Source organism: the organism of the source record quoted next, unplaced genomic scaffold (genome assembly GCF_019419815.1).
Source record: "Pyrus x bretschneideri cultivar Hongxiangsu unplaced genomic scaffold, Pyrus_bretschneideri_v1 Contig3, whole genome shotgun sequence".
Taxonomy (NCBI): Eukaryota; Viridiplantae; Streptophyta; class Magnoliopsida; order Rosales; family Rosaceae; genus Pyrus; species Pyrus x bretschneideri.
Genome location: NW_025999612.1, coordinates 9,715,927 through 9,734,148, shown reverse-complemented (window position 1 = coordinate 9,734,148; position 18,222 = coordinate 9,715,927). Strand labels below are relative to the sequence as shown.

The following is an 18,222-nucleotide window of genomic DNA, read 5'->3' as shown; positions in this document are numbered from 1 at the left end:
GAAGATATTTTGCCTTACTAGACAAAACCAATAAGTGGTAAGATGGAAATACCAACATGATATTATCGAATACAAATGTAGACAAGAAGATGAGACAAACCTTGTCAAGATTGAACCATAGATGAAGTTTGACAATAGAGTACATATAAAGAACACATCAGATAGAGGCCTCCTTCCCATCTCCTTCTCTACTAGAGATTCAAGAATAAAGGTTTCCATCTCAAAAAACAGTGGATCCCTTAACTGTCGCGGAAGCCATACACTTGGATGGGTTTGGGATGGAAGAACCTGAATATGGTCGTAATGTATTAAAAATATAATCAATCAATCCCAATAGATGGGTGCCTATAAAACTAACATGCCAGTACCTCAACGTTGGAACCTGGATCGATACTAGCGAGAACTTCCACATTGCAGTCAAATAGCCCATGCAGACAATCGTGCTCAGGATCTTCTGGCTACAATTTGGAATTGAAAATCTAGTTCAGTTTGAATGGACACCAAATAGCACCATTGAAGTTTATAAGTCAAATGGAAACCAAGGTGAATTATTGCACACCTTATCAACAGCCTCAGTAATATCGACAAAAGAGTAAGATAAAGGAAGTCCTCTACAGCATTGATCAAAAGGAGTGCAACCGGCACAAAGAGCATAAACAGCTGCAGGTAACAATACCACCAAGTGCTCATTAAGCATGGGAGACTCCTGCACGAGAAGGACCAGTTATAACTTAACAAACATGACTTCTAATAACAAAGTGTAACAAGTTCAAGTAAGGGAAGTCCAATATAAGAATAATTGAATATCTACAAGATGGATACGACATATTGTATTTGAAGTTAAAGCAAACTGACCATCAACTGAAGTTGACCCAGAAGTTCTCTCAGGAGGTTTTTTCTCAGATGTAAAATGTCACGAACATCACCCTGCACAAACATGAAGATAGTAGATATAACATATTTCACAATTTGGGCCCGGTCCCTAATTTAAGCTTCATAAGATATAAACCTAGTTATCAGCAAATGGACATGTTTATGTATAGGATTGTCTGTCTGTCTGTGAATGCACATGCACATGTATAAGTGTCACTCAGAAGTTCAGAACTCTCTTTATCAAAAAGAATTAGATTAATCTAACATATGTTGAGCTACACTAATTCAAACAAACGTAAGCCATGTCAAGACTTAATATTCAGTGATCCTCAAGTAGACCATTGCATTGAATAAATATGGTGGAATCTACTTTGTCTATCTTGTACAGATGTTAACTTATCTGAGGAAGATAATATCACATGCATTCTCTAAATAAAATAACAGAGTTTCATATTTTACAAAAGTAGGGGCAAAAATGAAAAATAATGGATATATAAGTAGACAATCAAGGAGGCAGTGACAATAAAAGAATTATTAACAGCTGAAGAAAAAACAGGATGACACAAAGGATAATCAAGCACTTACTTGAGTACCTTTCCTCGAGAAGTAACATGAAATAAAGTACAAGACAGACCTGAAGGAAATCATAATCATAGAATTAAACACCAACAAAGCAATCTAAATATTCTATCAGGAATGTTAATTAGATTAATTAGGGATTACCAAATAGTGGGCTAAAGAAAATAGTACAGAGTAATTGTAGAATTAAACGTAATAATTGATTGACAGGCAATGCATTACGTACACTGATGGCATTTGTTTGAATAACCTAAGGTCCCAAACCTCCTGAGGTACTACACATTTATGCACAAGATCCTGGAAAACAAGAAAGTGTGAATTAAAAAAAAATCTAGAATAAAATATTTAGAAGTGCAATAACTAACTGCATCAACAATTGAAAATAGTAGAAACCAGTCTAAACAAGACACATTCTCACACTCACATTTGAAATTAAGTTTCCAAGGAGCACCAGGGCAGCATCTACCTGTGCAAGGGCACCCAAAATGAAAACAAAGCAATATTTTGACAATAGTTCAAAAGCTCCACTCAGTAACTTGAGATGATGCACTTGAGAACTTTGAACATATTAATTCACAAATTCTAAAAGATATTATACATCTCTTGTTCCATTTACTTCTGTCCATTAAAACTTAGGCTCTGTTTGTATTAATGTGTGCAGAGCATACACTGATGTACATCTTGCTTTCTTTTTCAATAAAAAACATTGTGTTTCCTATCAAACAGAGAGAACTGAAACTTACAACTGCAGCTACATTACTAAACAATGGCAACCCCTGCATCAGGCAACTCCACACTACTTGCCAACCACAATCAAACTGCAAAAATATTGTCCAGCAACCCAGTCAACACAAATACCAATTTAAAGAAATAGTTTTAAAGATAGCAATACAAAAAGAATGTAGTTGATTCTCTCGATCCCGCAAAGTAAATGCAAAGAAAAGACACACCCTGAAGTTGAAATTGTTTATGAGGTACTTCTTTAACGATCGTCTTACATAAAGCGGCCCCTAGGAAAAATAATTTGATAGATTAAGTCTCCAAATAAGAACCTATTTGGTACTTTTCTTTCTTTCTAAAACCTATTCCGTACATCACTGAGATTTGCAATCCCAAAGACAGCACTAAACAACTTAGTCCTTTTTGCCCCAAAAAAATAACTTAGCCCTTGTATAGTACAAACCCAGGGTTGTTTAACTGTAGTTTACCTACAAATAGTCTAAAAACAATCCTTCAGTTGAACCCCCTTGAATGTAATAGTCTTACATCTAGAAAGGGGCACCATAAAAAAGAAGCAAAATCGTCAAAAGAATTACAACAAAAAAAAAAAAAAAAAAAACAGACAAGCACCTCATTCGAGGGAGACGAGCTTGACAGTTTCTTCAACTTTGAATCTGGAAGCAACAGCACAGAAGAAAGTTCCTGCAAGCTCCTTTAGATGCATGTAAATATATAAATATAAGCTCATAAGAAGCTGGGGATTAGAGAGGTAGAGGGAGATTCTACAGGTGTCGACCATATATTAATAACCAGTGGATGGTTGTGCAGATATACAAATACTAAACTCAGTGGAGAACCATATATGGCAAAGCAATATTGAAACGGACCACCAATGTCACATGGTTATACACAACCTGGCTACACACTTAACAATATTTACATAAAAAGTAAGTGTGTTTATGGTAAATTAGTGCAGCATACCTCAGTGTCCAAAGCAGACCATCATAAGAATGTAACATGTTTGCATCATTCAAAATTCTGCAATATATTCCATTTCATCAGCACAAGAATGAGAACAAATTAAAAACATCACCAGTTTATGTAGTATGGAACAGATTTGCAATATTTTACACTTGAGTTGACGAACTGTCCAGAAGAAATTCCCTACGCAAGCATGCATAGATACTCATCTTATATTACAACTTACCTATATCTGTTTTTTTTTAGGGAAAACAAGGTGGGGTGTTCATCCAACAGAACCACAAATTTCAAGGAGTTTATCTCTTCTTCAATTTTTCTAATGTATATATATATATATATATACATATATATACATATACGTACATATCGGGAAACAAAATATGGCACATGATCTATACAAGACTCTGAACAACACCAAGTATACAACTCCCAAATAGTATGACAACAATTAAAGAGAAGCATTCAAGGTTCAGAGTTCAGACTGAATAAAACTCAAGTAATATCCTAGTACTCATGTCAAAGTATCAGCACTTGTTCTTGCAGAGCAATTATATTAAAAGAAGCATAGAGAGAGACATGAGAATAAATGATAGTTTGATCAAAGCTAAAAAATGAGACAATTATAACTATCACACGCCACAAAGTACCTTTGAAAGCTTGCACATATGCCCTCGAACCAGTACACGAAAAGATCCTTACTAATGTGTGCGTGGTACTTACGAATCAGACAACAAAATGAAGCATTCCTGAATTCATCATCAAACCAGCAGGTCAATAGCATCAGTGCCACATTGACCAATAATTTATCATCCATTTTTATATTTGTTTCACATTAGATTATAGAAAGTTGTTTCATGCTAAAGGTGCAGTATCAACAGATAGAGCTGTGCACAAGATACCACACAAGGAAATTAAACATAATCAGTCAACTTAAACTTACCATAACCATTTTCCTTTCATGAGAGCCTCTCTCAATTGTGCAGCAGCATGCTCTCTCTTGACCCGCTTTTCAGTTGACGGTGTTTTAGTCATGTTATGACAAGCCTGAAGAGTGAAAACACAAAATTATTTTTCTGTTTTTGATAGGAAACAAGAACTTTATGGAAATGAATAAAAAATGAGATGAAAGAAAGGAATTGGCCATCTACCAGGACCGTCAGTCTCAAGAAAGGTAAAGGAAAAAAACACTAACAAATTGTTTACTTATCCAGAGTGTTTAAAAATAAAACAAACAAAACCAAGACTTGGATTTAACCACCTCCAACCCCACTCCACCTAAACCAAGAGTTGGATTTAAGACCTACTCCAACCCCACTCCACCTTAAACTACTGGAGCCAAAACTGATCATCACATATGACAGAATTGGTATATTGCCTTAGCAAACCACCCAAAAAAAAATCCAAGTCGCTGTGAAGAAAATTAAACCGTAGTGATGATGTTGAAATTTATGCAAGTTCCACAATGAGATGCAAGTACAGCATACTGAATGTCTGGAGTAGATACCCGATAAAGTACAGCAGCTGCAAGCTCAACCAAACCACAATGTGAGCTACTTAAAATTCCAAACTTGTCATCTTTAGCTGCATCAGCCCTGCAAATGCAGAAGGTTTTAAATGAACATCTATTAAAGTCACAATTGTAAACTTCTCCTAGGAATACCATAAGAATAACAAGTCAATTTTAAAACTGAAAACAGAAATGATTGAGAAGGGAAAATAGAAAGTCCACCTAGGCACATTAGTATTGGATACGTAGCTTTGATCAAGCTCCTTGTAAACTATGTCAAGAAGTTGATGAACCAAAAAACTACCATCAGCAACACCTCTAGTCATATTCAGCTGTAACCTTGCATAAAAAATAAGTGCATCCTGCAATATATAAATATATATAAGTACAAGTGCAAGCACAGTTAGGAATTCAGGATACTCAAAAATATAGATAAACTGCCAAAATTGCTTTGAAATGCATTATTAAGAAACCTTAAGGGCTCGATCATGGGTCGTCAGCCAACACCGGAACACAAATTGCTGCACAGCATTATGGATCTCCAAGGACTCGGAACCCAAATTTGGACCATCTTTCAACAAAAATGTATTAATGCAGTCCATAAGTTTGCGTGAAATCTTTCCTTCATCCCTGGGCAAGATGCAAGATGAGAAAACGTCACGTACTCCATCATGAATATAGAAAAGGAAATGCCAAATCAGCCGGCTGGGGGGTGGTTACCTAATGTGAGAAAAAATTCTGACAAACCACTCAACAATCTCTTCCCTAAGATTTGGTAGGAAATCTCCAGGGGGATTCTCCAAAAGTGAATGGAGAGTAAGAATGCAGCGAAAGACCTCCTCCTTGGGATTATATTGGCTCAAGCTTTCGTCTATCTTCTCCATGTACTTCTGTACTAGGCCTTATCAATGCAGAGCAAAGTAAGATAATTAAGACCAAGTTGAATAACGACAGTGTAAATGTAAGTTGTAACTAACAATCAAGAATAGATATTAGCTAGAGGTTATTTGTTGAAATCATTGACTCACTGCAATAGGTGCGCCTCTTCATCTGAAATCGATAGTCTCTGACAGTTAATAGATGCCGGAGAATAATCCCATATTCCAATTGAAAGCTTGGGACATTATCATTATGTAAGACGTCACATATATGATTAAAAAGATTTTTAACCACAGCTAACAAAGGCAACCGCTTGCCTGAAATGATGATGAAAACAAGCATAAGCATAATTAGATGTAGAATGCTTAATTAGGTGGCTACTTAAACTTCTTCAAAGCTTAATCCATTGACTGCTTTTAATACCTGAAAACTTATCATCCTCTGCGTGTTGCACAACTATCCTTAGAGTCTTTGCACATATCAACTTGGGCAATCGCCGCTTGCTTGAGGAGGATATCTCCAATGAAGCACACTGAATCAGCAGATTAGTAAAGAAAGGCCAGGTCTCAGCTGCAGAAACAATACAAGCAGTTCACTTCACTTTTCGTAAAAATATTATATATGTATTACTATAAACATTGCATTACAGTGAGGAATTTCATCTGGTTTAAGCTCTGCAGTCTTCTTTCCGAGATATTTACAGAAACCAATCGATCTTTCTCCTTCTAACCATGTATTCAAAAACTTTATCCCTTCCTGCATATACACCAAAACATTAATCATACAACAATTTCCTCAAAACGGGAAAAATAAATACTGTGTTTGGCGGCAAAAATACAATAGCATAGACAACTCTGCAGTTCAGAATCACCATTTAACACAGAATTTCAGAAAACTTTCGCTTATTCGAAGCCCAAACAACTTTTCGACCCGATTGAACTCGGATTTTATGTTAAATTTCGGGAAATTAAGTGGACATGAAGCTTCTGTTCAACTTTCTAAACTCAAAATATTTTTCTACAAATTGAATCATCATAACTAATCAGAACAGATGATCCTCTTGGCTTTTCCGTTATGCAGTTCTCCAGATTCCTGAAAGTAATTACTACCCGTTTTATCAATTTCATTTTCTTTTCGTATGACTGCATTTTCCCAGCGACCGAAAAGATGGTAACGAACAAAATGGTAAGAGAGAGAGTAGAGTCGAAGATAGATAGATACTTCTCGAGTCTTGGCTTTATCGGAGGAGAGCTTGGAGACAATCTCCTGGACGTCTCTGGAAGTCACCATCGGAGGCCACCGGAGCTCCAATGACGAACCAGGCGGTCAGAGTGTGAGAGAGTGGAGCTAGGGTTTCGTTTCCTGGCGGAAATTGGGTGGTTTGGGCCGGAGAAAATGGCGGGAAGACGGAAGGTGGGGAGAGTGGGAGTGTTGAGGAGGGGAGGGGGTTTTGTTTGGTAAGGGGTTTTAAGACAGGAAAGGTTTATATTTGCTGATTTTTGGTTAATACGGCAAGGCAGGCGGACAGGATCCAGGAAGAAATGGGAAAGCGTAAGGAATCTAGGATCCTCAAATCATAAATCGTGCGGTTAGTTTTCATTAATACTATTTGTGTTTAATTTTAAATAAAAAAATTTTAAATAATTTATGACTGTATCATATGCGATGAATGATTACGATGTGAAAATCCTTAGGATCCTCCAATTTGAATCAGGATGGGATCCAAATCCTGAAAGAGTGTTATGAAACTTAGCAGGAATGAATGTTGTGTAAGGTAGTAAACCAAGTTAGACTTTTAGTAACAATCTTTAAAAGTCTTAAGTAAAAGTCCTAGCATGGTAAGTTTTTCTCCATGCATGTACGGATGTGTTGGATGAAAGATTCTATAAATAGAGGTATGTTTATAATCTATTTACAAAACAGTACGTCAAGAGTGAAAAGTAATATTATGAATATCTCTGAAGTAGCCGGAATCGGGACCGTCCTTCTCAAAAGTACATCGGCCCTGTCCAACCACTTTCCTCAGCAATTTTGAAACCTCAATTGCTTTTTATTTTGGTGAACTTTGTGGGCTTCGTTAAGTTCCTTTGTTGTTGGGCCTTTGATTGGAAATTGGTCCATCATGAGATTCTAGGGAACCGCCTTGGGCCTGGGGTGAGTGGATCATAGATGTGAAAAGGCCCAAGGGGAGCATTTTGTAAATCAGTTAGCTCTTGCCAATTTCTCTTCCATCATCATGCCCTTCACTTTCCACAAGTAGAATACAAGTCCAACCCAAATATCATATAACTTTGTTCACTGGGATTCGTGAGAGTTGAGAAATAATAGTCAATGGGATAAATATTTCAATTTCTTCACGTACTATTTGTAATTAGATAAACACGTAATTGCATACAAATTTGTCATATAAAAGAATAGTCTACGGGCTTGTTGGTCATAACTAAATGTAGGAGTTTGAGACTAAAACGGGACTCGAAAATAAGTTTTATGTACATTCTTAATACTTTGTTTTTTAAGAAGAAGAATAAGAGTACGATATTTCATTCATTGAAAAAATGATATTACAAATACATATCTAAGCCTCAAAAGGGTCCTTACAAACTAGATCTAAAAATATCACAATAAAGCATTACCAATGGCAAAGCAATGACTAGACTTCAAGTACTTTCCCAAGCTCATCAGGAATCACAAGATTACACATATCAATGAGATCCAAAACCTTGTGTTTATTGTGTGTGCGGGGCAAAAGACGATGATTACAATGTTTTATGGTAATAATTCTACACCAAAATAAACTAAACATAAAAAGAGAAAAGGAAAAGACTAAAAATGATTGTCAGGAAGATTGCCGCCGACCCCAAAACGAAGGGCATGAGCCCGCGGCAAAGAACATTGTCATTACTTATTCACATTGATATATGCCATCATTCATATATGTTTGGTGATATAGCTTTTCATGGTATCAAACAATTAATAAGCCAGGTTTAATAAAGTTTCTTAGTATTGTTAATTGCTGGCCAATTTAGATTATTAGGTAAACTTTATAGCTGCAAAACCTACTTAGAATAAAATAAGATTATGAGATCTTATGTGTTTTAATGTGAATTAGAATTTGGATTAGGAGACACGATCTGAACGTAATCCTCATGTATATAATATATATAGAGGAGAGGATCTGTGGCACAACTTTTTTACACAATTTTTCATACATGTTTTTGTGAGGCTTACTCTATAATATATATATTTCAAATATCTGAACTGTTTATCTTTCAAAACATCATTCATGGATCATCCTTGCAAAAAAGTAGACAAATCCAAAATCATTAAGACATGCATTTGTAGTAAAGAAAATTGATTAATACGGTTTTACAAATAAACCCTAAGCCCTTAATGCAACGGTCATATGATTTTATATCCGGGTGATTTTTTATCGACATAATTTTTTAGGGAATACCTAAAAGATAGACGGTTTAGATCGTTGAAATACATTACACAGTATACCCCATCAAAAACGTATATAAAAAATTGTGTAAAAAAAGTGATGACACGTATCCGTTCCATATATAAATATTATGTAGTCCAATAAATAAGCCAGCCACTTAACTATTGTTAAGCCTATTTGCTTGACTAATACAAATTTAATGGCATCCCTCAAAATGTTGTTTAATTATCACATGATTCTCAAATAACTAACAATTAATTCGCACAATCACACACAACACAAGCCATAAACAATAGGACAAAAATATCCAGAAGTAGGTAAGGCAAAGAGTGTGTAGCTTATTAAGCTACGGGACACTTGGTCGGGTTCAATAGACACGATTGGGACCCAATTGATATGACTTCGTAGCAAAAATAGTAGAGACAACAATCATTCTGACATATAACTAGAGTCTAGAGAACAAGAAAGAATAGCAAGTAGGCTAGGGTTCTTTTCTTTTCTCACAAGCAAAACAATAGGCTATTTTTATATGAAAAATTAATAAAAAGAGTTTGAGAACATTGAGTTTTAATGATAATGATAAAATAGAGGGTAAAGTGAATAGTATCATGATTGACTTTTTAGTGTAAAAATGTAGTTTTTTGTTAAAATGAACAGTACCAGGAAGCTTTTCGTTAAAATTCCAATTTTTATAACAATAATAACTCGATCATAATGAAGTAAGGTTACGAAATGGACTGGACAACTAGACATCGAACTCACTATATTTTTTTATATATATTTTCTGCACTCTAATGTGAGTCGAATTTCAGAATTTGACTCGTACTATAGTGGACGAAAGAATCTTGTATTTGATAACTGGATCAGATACAATGTTTGATTGCTCTCATAGAAACGCCCCTGTATTTCAATGCTCACATTGGATTAACACCCATTTCAACCCAGTTACGAGTAGAAACTCTTTTGCAACTCATAAATATTTGTTTAAAAGTGAACCACTCGTCTAATAATAGTTTGCTACGTAAAAACCTGGTGACAAGAAATAATCTCTCCGCATTGACGGCCGTATGGAAGTAGAGACAAGTAATACTACATTTAAAGATCAGTCGATGGAAAGATAAAACTAAAAAAAAGATAACCGTATAGTACAGGGGCTGAAGATCCTGTCCACCGACCCAGTAGATTGGTCAATTATTAGGTGGATTTTTTTATAAGAAGAGAATTTTTGTGACTTGTTTGCTGTAAATATGCAGCGCGCCGCAGTCACCGTTGGAAGTGTCGCGCATGCGAATAAGAGTCTGACTATCTGGTGTGATCTTGCAGCAGACATATATATATATATATATATATAGATGAAGAGAAAGAAAGGGCACATAATCTACGACTATTGGTCGTATTGGTAAATAAACCACAAGTTTCTTTCTTCTTTCAGATGCATGAGAATGAATGTGGAATATGGTACTTCTACTATACACAAAATTAAGCAATATTATATTTACTATGTATTTGTTAATTTATCTTACCTTTCTCAACCTCCAAGTTTAACTCACTACAAAACCAACAACATGACAAGAATGAAGCAACTCCCATAACAAGCACAAATGGAAAAATATATTGTGCAACTCCCTAAACCCTAAATCGTTCCAGGTTGGATGAGTCGGCTATGCGGAGCTTTCTTCTATACATAAGTTGCACATACACAACCATGCGTTTGTCCCTCTCTTTCGTTGCATAAAACATTATCTCTTGTTTAGTTTGAGACGTTTATCCTCAAATTCTAAATTTATAATACCTCATAAAATTTCATATAAAATACGTTTATATCACAATTTTTTCTAGTCAGACTGTATCACAATATTAAATATGTAATTACACGTTTATCTTTTGATAATCACATTGCTGATCTCACCTATACTTGGGATTTTTGCAAACATCCCCTAAATTTAGCACCATTACTAAAACCCAAGATAACCAAGAGTGGCATCAAGAGACTTTTCTAGCCAATTATATGGTCCCAAGATCAAGTTGGGGTTGGTTTTTGCTCGAGTATCTGCACATCATTATCATACATTGCCCTAACCTTGCTAGCAGAAGGCATAGGGATCGACAGATATCTCACGGTAGGGTCCATTGCTTGGCCTCAAAGAACCTGATTGGCTGCGCCCATAACGAGGTTTTAGTTTGTTTGACCACCCTGATGAATAGGTCGACCACCACATCACAATAACCTAATATTCAAACCCTAGCTAGCTAGCTAGGAATGCTTTAGACACCATTTCATACATATATAATATGTTTTCTACTGGCCATATTACTCTGGAATTTGAAATTTGAAAAAATATTCTGTAATGCAATTTTGGAGCACCTCAAATTTCAACCCTGCCAACAACCAGGGCCGGTCCTGAGAATTTTGGGATTCTAGGCGAGTTTTCGAAGTGGGATCCTAAAATTCTCTGATCTCCGGTTCTTTGTATATTGATTTGTATAAAAAAGAATTCGCTAAATACATAAAAAGTTCTATTTTTCACATCAAATATCATTAAAAATTAATATCAATAGAAGATAAATATAAAAACATTATTTAAACATTACACGATTCACGTTTTTAGACACAAATGTACCAAATGTTTGCAGTCAATTGTTTAAGATTGAGAGTGAAAAACAATAAAACTTGATTGACGAGTATAATAAATTCAACGCCAATTGTTTATCTTGTGTTTTTTTTTTCTTCTAAAATCAACATCACATTAACGAATTGAATATTAAAATAATCCATTGAATAAAAAGTTATTGAAAAGAAAAATATATAATTCAAAGTTTTGATTACCTTAAAGTACAATATTTAAGACCATATGACAGTTGGTTTAAACATACAATACCAATGGAGAGAATGGGAAGTTGGTTTAAACATTCGATAGAAATGGAGAGAATGAGAAGTTGAAAGAAAAAAGATTGCAAAAGACTTGAGTTTTATAACTTTATATGCATTTGGATAGATGGATTGACATTAAATTTGAAAAACAAGAAAAATTAAGAAAAATCTAGTGACTAAAAGGTAGCTTCATGTTTCAAACTCAACGTTTCCACTGCACTAGCAAATGAATTATGATATTTCTTACTTTTTTTAATATTTATATGTTAATTACAGATATAAAATTTTTTTGGGGGCCCTTCCGAAGTGGGAGCCCTAGACGGGCCCCTACTTGGGCTACCCTCAGGGCTGGCCCTGCCAACAACATGTAACATTGACATTCTCTTCCGTTTGATTTGAAAAATTAAAGAAATGATCGACAATGATGTTAAGAATCTAAGAATAAACTTTGTAGCGTTAAGAACGGTCCTTTCCAGAACTTTCATTTGAGTGAGAGGAGAAGATATAGAAAAAGGATCGAACGCAAAGCAAAATGTGCATAAAGAGAGAAGATTACGGGGACAGGTGTTCAGAAGCTTGAAGCTCAAGATTTCCTCATCGAACTACTGTTAATATTAAGTTAATGAATTACGGGACATGCTTTGAAAGTGATCTGTGTCTGTATAGGAGGAGGATCCTTTATTTATCGAATATACAAAGCATGCATGCCCCCGCAGTGCACAGCATGTGCCATGCTGAAGAAAAAGATTAGTATCCTAGTTAGTACTGGTGTGTTTTGTAGCAATGGCCGATCTTAAATCGCCCTAAAACGTGTTTCATGAATGAGAGCATGCCGAATCTGCAACCGGAATGCGGATAAAGTTGATAATTATATATATATGTGTGTGTGTGTGTGTGTGTGTGTGTGTGTGTATTTTAAATTTACATGCTCTTTAGTATTGTTCAATCCTCCCTTGAAAAAGAGTGACCCTACTCTATATGCTTAACTATATATCTATATATACCTTATAACGTATACTTTGACATTTCATCCTAGCAGTGTGAGACACAAATGATCTCAAAATTCTTCTCAAATTTGTATAGTTAAGAAGACCTTCAGACGAAATGCAATACGTCTTTCTCTCACAATTACTGACATATAAGCGGAACGCGATAGATAGCTGCGAAATATAGGGTTAAGGGTATGTAATACATTATAAAAAAGACTAGACATGTATTCAAACCAATATGCATCTACTGCTCAACTCCCCTTGCATGAAATTTGACCTTGTTTTGGCAATATTATTATTATTAGTGCTTATAATGTAGATCTATAATGTTAAAACACACAACATGTATAGCTATATTATTCCCATGCATTTTATTGAATCAACAAAGTTAAATCAAAAGAGATCAAAACTAACAATTTGATAAATATCATAGGTTTTAGAGTACATACACATAAGATTAATCGAAACCCTAATTAATAGAACTCAATATACAGTGTATATAGTTGAAAAAGCAACGTGGCCCTTCGTCCCTCAAAATGATTGCTTACTTTCAAAACCCGCATGCAAGCTCATCACAAAGTGATTATGAAAGTTCTTTAATTGGTTCAACACACCAGCTAACAAATAATTAAAAAGAAACAAAGCAAATGATAAAATGAAGTTGATCGGGATGGAATGAAATCTACTCCGGATTTCTTTATCAGGAGCCCACAGATCGAAAGATCTGTATCATTCAAGAAGAGAGAGATTCAAGTCGTTCAAGTTTTCGGATTTTTGTAAGGTAGATTTGTATGATATACTAATAGGAACCCTAAGATTAAAATTAAATAGTTTGAATTTCTCAACATGTGAGCTCCAAACATAGAAATCTAGAGTGAATCTCAATCGAATGAGATGGTGTGATCAGATTCCACCATAAGGATATTTGGACAGTTATAGTCGTCATTGAACTGATAAAAAAATATAGGGAACTTTAATGACAAACTCCTGGTACTGTTTACTTTAACGAAAAACCACATTTTTACACTAAAAAGTCAATCCCTGGTATTATTCACTTTACCCTTTATTTTATCCTTATTGTTAAAACTTAAATTGTCCAAACTATTTTCATTAATTTTTCTAAAAATATATGCAGCAGCTGAGAAAAGAACATGAAATGATTAAGAAAACAGAGATCAGATAGAATCACTGTCTCTGAACTGTATATGGGAATATAGAACAGTTACTGTACGGTGAATTTAACGTGGGCACACAAACCACTTTATTCACTCATCTGACAAATGAACTTTTGGGCCCCATAGATTTTGAGTGTCTTCCTCACGCCATCGAACCATCAAGGTTATCAAGATCGAGCGTCATCCAGTTAGTCATGGCATGCATGCATGCATGTCACAAATATATGTTAGACTAATAAGAGCTAGCTCAATCAAATGTCCCTGGTTCGTTCTAATTCACAACAGCGCGCCAAGTGTTATTTGATTTGAGTTGGGTTATAAAAATAGAAAAATGTTAGAGAGATTATGTTCTTAGACCATACTTTATAGTCCATACAAGAACCTTTAATAGTTGAATTCTTTTTCTACTGATTTAAAAAAAAGTCTAACCATCAGCTGTCATATTATGTGATTCATAAAATATGGTTCAAGTAGATGGTTTCTCTAGCACAATCCATAAAAATTATAGTCAATATAATATACACACATACATTATGTTGTAATTGATCGTTATGCATTGTTGGCAAGGGTTAGTGGTTGTCTAACTATAGAGTTTGTGAATCTCATGTTAAAGAACTACGATATACATTGTGCTTGTAAGTAGTATGACTTCTTTTTCTATCATCAACTAAGTTTATGGCGGAAGCGGAACCACAACGCCCTTTATGGCATCAAAGTAGGATGTGTGTGAATCATCTACATCAAGACATTAAAAGACGCTTAAATGTCGCTACGTGTGACAGAGCGTGTTAAGAGTGTGAATTCTACATTGAAAAGTAAGGGACATTGCATATTTTTTTAAAGTTTCTAGGGGTATATAGTATATAGTGAGACTATGTTTGTGTTTTCACATTTATGATGTCTACACATACAAAAAAGGATGTAAGTGTAAGCTCGATATATTGAACAACTGATATCACACACTTTCAAATTAATAGTTTACTATGGAGTTGATTATGAACTCGATAGAAGCCTAAGAAAACGACGGACATACGTACATACTATAATGTGGCACGTGACTAGGGGGTGGGAGGGGAGAATATATCCTTTGCTTGTAGAAGGAGGGCGAATAGGACCCACACGTTTGGGCCCCTAAGTGGAGTGCTCTTTCGGGATCCTCCTTTATCGAGGACCCAAATATTCTGAGTCTCTCATCTTCTTTCATGTAACATAAACTGACGATCGTTCAAGTGTGAAGACTACAGAGTGATATCTGACGTGTGAGACGATCACATCAACGGTCTTAGCTGTCTAATCCCAAAACCCATGACGGCATCAGGGCCGTTGGTTGTGAAGTAGGGGTTTCAGTCAAGGTGAGGTAAGGTGTAGGGCCAATGTTGGGCTGGGTGCAGACATAGTAGGGCCCCATTGCTGTTGCCACCGACGGAGTTTACATATCCTTGCCGAGTGAAAGAGAGTGTAGGGTTAGCAAGCTCAGCAGCTTACTCAAACACACACACTGGATCGCCTTATATAGTTCCCACACCAACCCCTCCCACACAATAAGAACCCTCCTCGCTCTTCACTTAGCTACTTCTATCCTTTTCTATCTGTAGCCCTTTCTCCTTCATTAACATACTTGTTCTCTCTCTCTCTCTCTCTCTCTCTCTCTCTCTCTCTCTTAGTGTTACTGAGAGACAGCTAATGAAATGAAGTGTGTATGAAGGAAAAGCTTTGGTTAAAATTGTTGCCTCTGTTTTGACTCTCTCTCTCTCTCTCTCTCTCTCTCTCTCGCTCTCTGATCTGAGTTTGGTTAGTTTTGTTTGATGGGTCACAACTCTCTGCAAGTTTGCATGGATTCATCTGACTGGCTACAGGTACGTTGTAGTGCTTCTTCATCATCACCATTGTGTTCATTTCTGTTTTATTTTTGTTTTTGATTTCATAGCGGACATTTAATTTAGTTTAATTTATATTATGTGACCACTAGCTCCATCCTCAGTTCATCATGAGTTCGCACCTGAAAATGTAATATATTGAAAGCGCAGGGGAATAACTAATATACATTTTTCCTAGGATTTAGAAGACCAAAGTATCTTATAGACAGCGCGCTTTGTACTGCTGAAAATGCTATTATTAATAAGAGTAGATAGAGATTCGGAGTTCAAAACCCGTCATTAGTAATGTAAAGTTTCCCATCATTTATTTATTAATTCATAAATTTGAGCATAACGTGAACAATAATTTGATGGAAGTTGAGTAGCTTCAAATTTCCCATTTCCTTTTTTCCCCTCGAGTTTCCAATTTTCTTAAGCTATTTTCACTGGAGTCAGTAGTAGTACTTTTTAGCTAGCTTTATATTGGATTGATTGATATGCAGTGGAAGGGAAAAGAATGTGTGTCGCCCTAAAATTATAAAGTGGTGGGGTAAAAGTATTATTTTCTGACGCAATCTCCAAATTCCTTTCCATGTCTGAAGGGAACGATTCACGAGGACTCCCCGATGGACTCATCCTCACCGTTATCCGGCGACATGTTAACGTGCTCGAGGCCGTTGATAGAGCGGAGGCTGAGGCCCCAGCACGACCAAGCCCTCAAGTGCCCTAGGTGCGAGTCCACCCACACCAAGTTTTGCTACTACAACAACTACAGCCTCTCCCAACCTAGGTACTTTTGCAAGACCTGCAGAAGGTACTGGACCAAAGGTGGAACCCTCAGAAACATCCCCGTGGGCGGCGGGTGTAGAAAGAACAAGAAAGTTTCTTCCAAGAAACCCAATGATCAGAACCCTTCATCGCTGATGAACCAAAACTACCACCCCGGATCCTCCTCGTCATCGATATCTCACACCCCAACTGATCTCCACCTTTCATTTCCTGATCAGATGCAGTATTCACACCTCAATAACTTGATGCTTGGGAGTACTATGAACCCTAGTAGCTTCATGGACAACAGTAACCCTAGGCCTATTGATTTCATGGAGAGCAAGTTGGAGGCTATCGTGGGGAATGCCAGGAACTATGATTTCATGGGGAATGGTTCTGATTTGGGTATGATGGGTGGGTTTGGAAATAATATGGGTGGAGTTAGTCATGGATTAGATCATCAGTCAAGCTTTCATCACCATGGCCTGTGCTCATCTCCATTTGGGATGTCATCACTTGATGGGCAGAATGGTAATTTCATGGACAGTTGCCAGAGGCTAATGTTGCCATATGATGAAGCAAATCATGAGGATCATCATCAGATTAATGCAATGGATGTGAAGCCAAACACAAAGCTCTTGTCACTTGAGTGGCAAGACCAAGGCTGCTCTGACCATGGAAAGGAGTCATTTGGGTACCTCAATGGTCTAGGATCATGGACCAATGTCATGAACAATTATGGTCCCTCCACAACCAACCCTTTAGTTTAATTAAACTAATTAGGTGCGATTAGTGACTTCAGTTAATTTTAATCATCTGCATTTAGATCAGTAGGTTATTCAACTACTACCACTACTACTGCATGCATTGCCAGTTCTCTAAGTATGTGCATGTATGTGATGGGTCGACATCACATACATATAGGTGCCAAATGACCATGTTGTCGATTCTTAGATATTGTATGTCATTTGCGAGGAAAGCGGTTTAAATTCTTTCTGTTTTTTGGGGGGGGATGGGGGTGTTATGTACGAAGGTGGAATTGCTTTCATCTTTATTGACTCAACAAGGTGTGTGTGAATGGGAGCAAGGAGAGTCCAAAAATGAGTACTGCCTTTGGCTATTGGTTTTGTTGTACTATTATTTTTCTTTTTGTTTCTTTCTTTTTGGTCTTTTAGTCTTTCTTCGAATTTGTTGTACTCATTGGCTGCAAGTGCAAAAGAATTCAAAGGTTTAGGATTTTGTTGTAATACCGAGGAAGATATAGTCGTGGCTCTTTTTGGTCTATAAGATTTAATTAAATATATTATGTGTTATTTAGTACTTAATCAGTATTCTTAATTATCTCTTTTTAATGTGCCGTTTGTCTGCATGGTCGATGGAGATCGGAGTGTGATCAAGTTATAATCATAAAGTGTTGTAAACTGCCTTTCTGGTTGGGAATGGTTGAGAAATAAAATGAGAGCAAACCAGAGTTTTCAATGAGAGCAAAATGTAATATATAGGACTTGTTTGAAAGTGTTTTTAAAATGATTGAAAGTGCTTTTGGTAAGTGTTGTTGAGTTCCAAAAACACTTCAAGTGT

The 18,222-nt window shown here is 36.1% G+C and overlaps 2 protein-coding genes across 2 annotated transcripts in view; one reads left to right on the top strand and one right to left on the bottom strand.

The window, feature by feature from the left end:
* The window catches only part of LOC103953019 (serine/threonine-protein kinase ATM), a 28,150-nt gene extending 21,167 nt beyond the window's left edge, over positions 1–6,983 (bottom strand). The window contains exons 1-20 of the mRNA XM_048589291.1: positions 6,761–6,983; positions 6,187–6,295; positions 5,963–6,109; positions 5,689–5,856; positions 5,381–5,561; positions 5,134–5,290; positions 4,883–5,022; positions 4,658–4,745; positions 4,094–4,197; positions 3,801–3,899; positions 3,154–3,210; positions 2,803–2,884; positions 2,196–2,270; positions 1,877–1,918; positions 1,679–1,749; positions 1,459–1,507; positions 856–927; positions 560–706; positions 369–458; positions 101–288 (exon numbers count right to left, since the gene is read on the bottom strand). Coding sequence (XP_048445248.1) covers positions 101–288; positions 369–458; positions 560–706; positions 856–927; positions 1,459–1,507; positions 1,679–1,749; positions 1,877–1,918; positions 2,196–2,270; positions 2,803–2,884; positions 3,154–3,210; positions 3,801–3,899; positions 4,094–4,197; positions 4,658–4,745; positions 4,883–5,022; positions 5,134–5,290; positions 5,381–5,561; positions 5,689–5,856; positions 5,963–6,109; positions 6,187–6,295; positions 6,761–6,829 — 2,135 coding nt within the window. The 5' untranslated portion in view covers positions 6,830–6,983. The remainder of the gene's footprint in view (positions 1–100; positions 289–368; positions 459–559; positions 707–855; positions 928–1,458; positions 1,508–1,678; positions 1,750–1,876; positions 1,919–2,195; positions 2,271–2,802; positions 2,885–3,153; positions 3,211–3,800; positions 3,900–4,093; positions 4,198–4,657; positions 4,746–4,882; positions 5,023–5,133; positions 5,291–5,380; positions 5,562–5,688; positions 5,857–5,962; positions 6,110–6,186; positions 6,296–6,760) is intronic.
* Positions 6,984–15,477: 8,494 nt separating this feature from the next.
* Positions 15,478–17,961, top strand: LOC125479658 (dof zinc finger protein DOF5.6-like). Its single transcript, XM_048589289.1, has 2 exons — positions 15,478–15,873; positions 16,476–17,961. The coding sequence occupies exons 1-2, from the start codon at positions 15,823–15,825 to the stop codon at positions 17,409–17,411; spliced, it is 987 nt and encodes a 328-aa protein (XP_048445246.1). The 5' UTR covers positions 15,478–15,822; the 3' UTR covers positions 17,412–17,961.
* Positions 17,962–18,222: the final 261 nt, after the last annotated feature.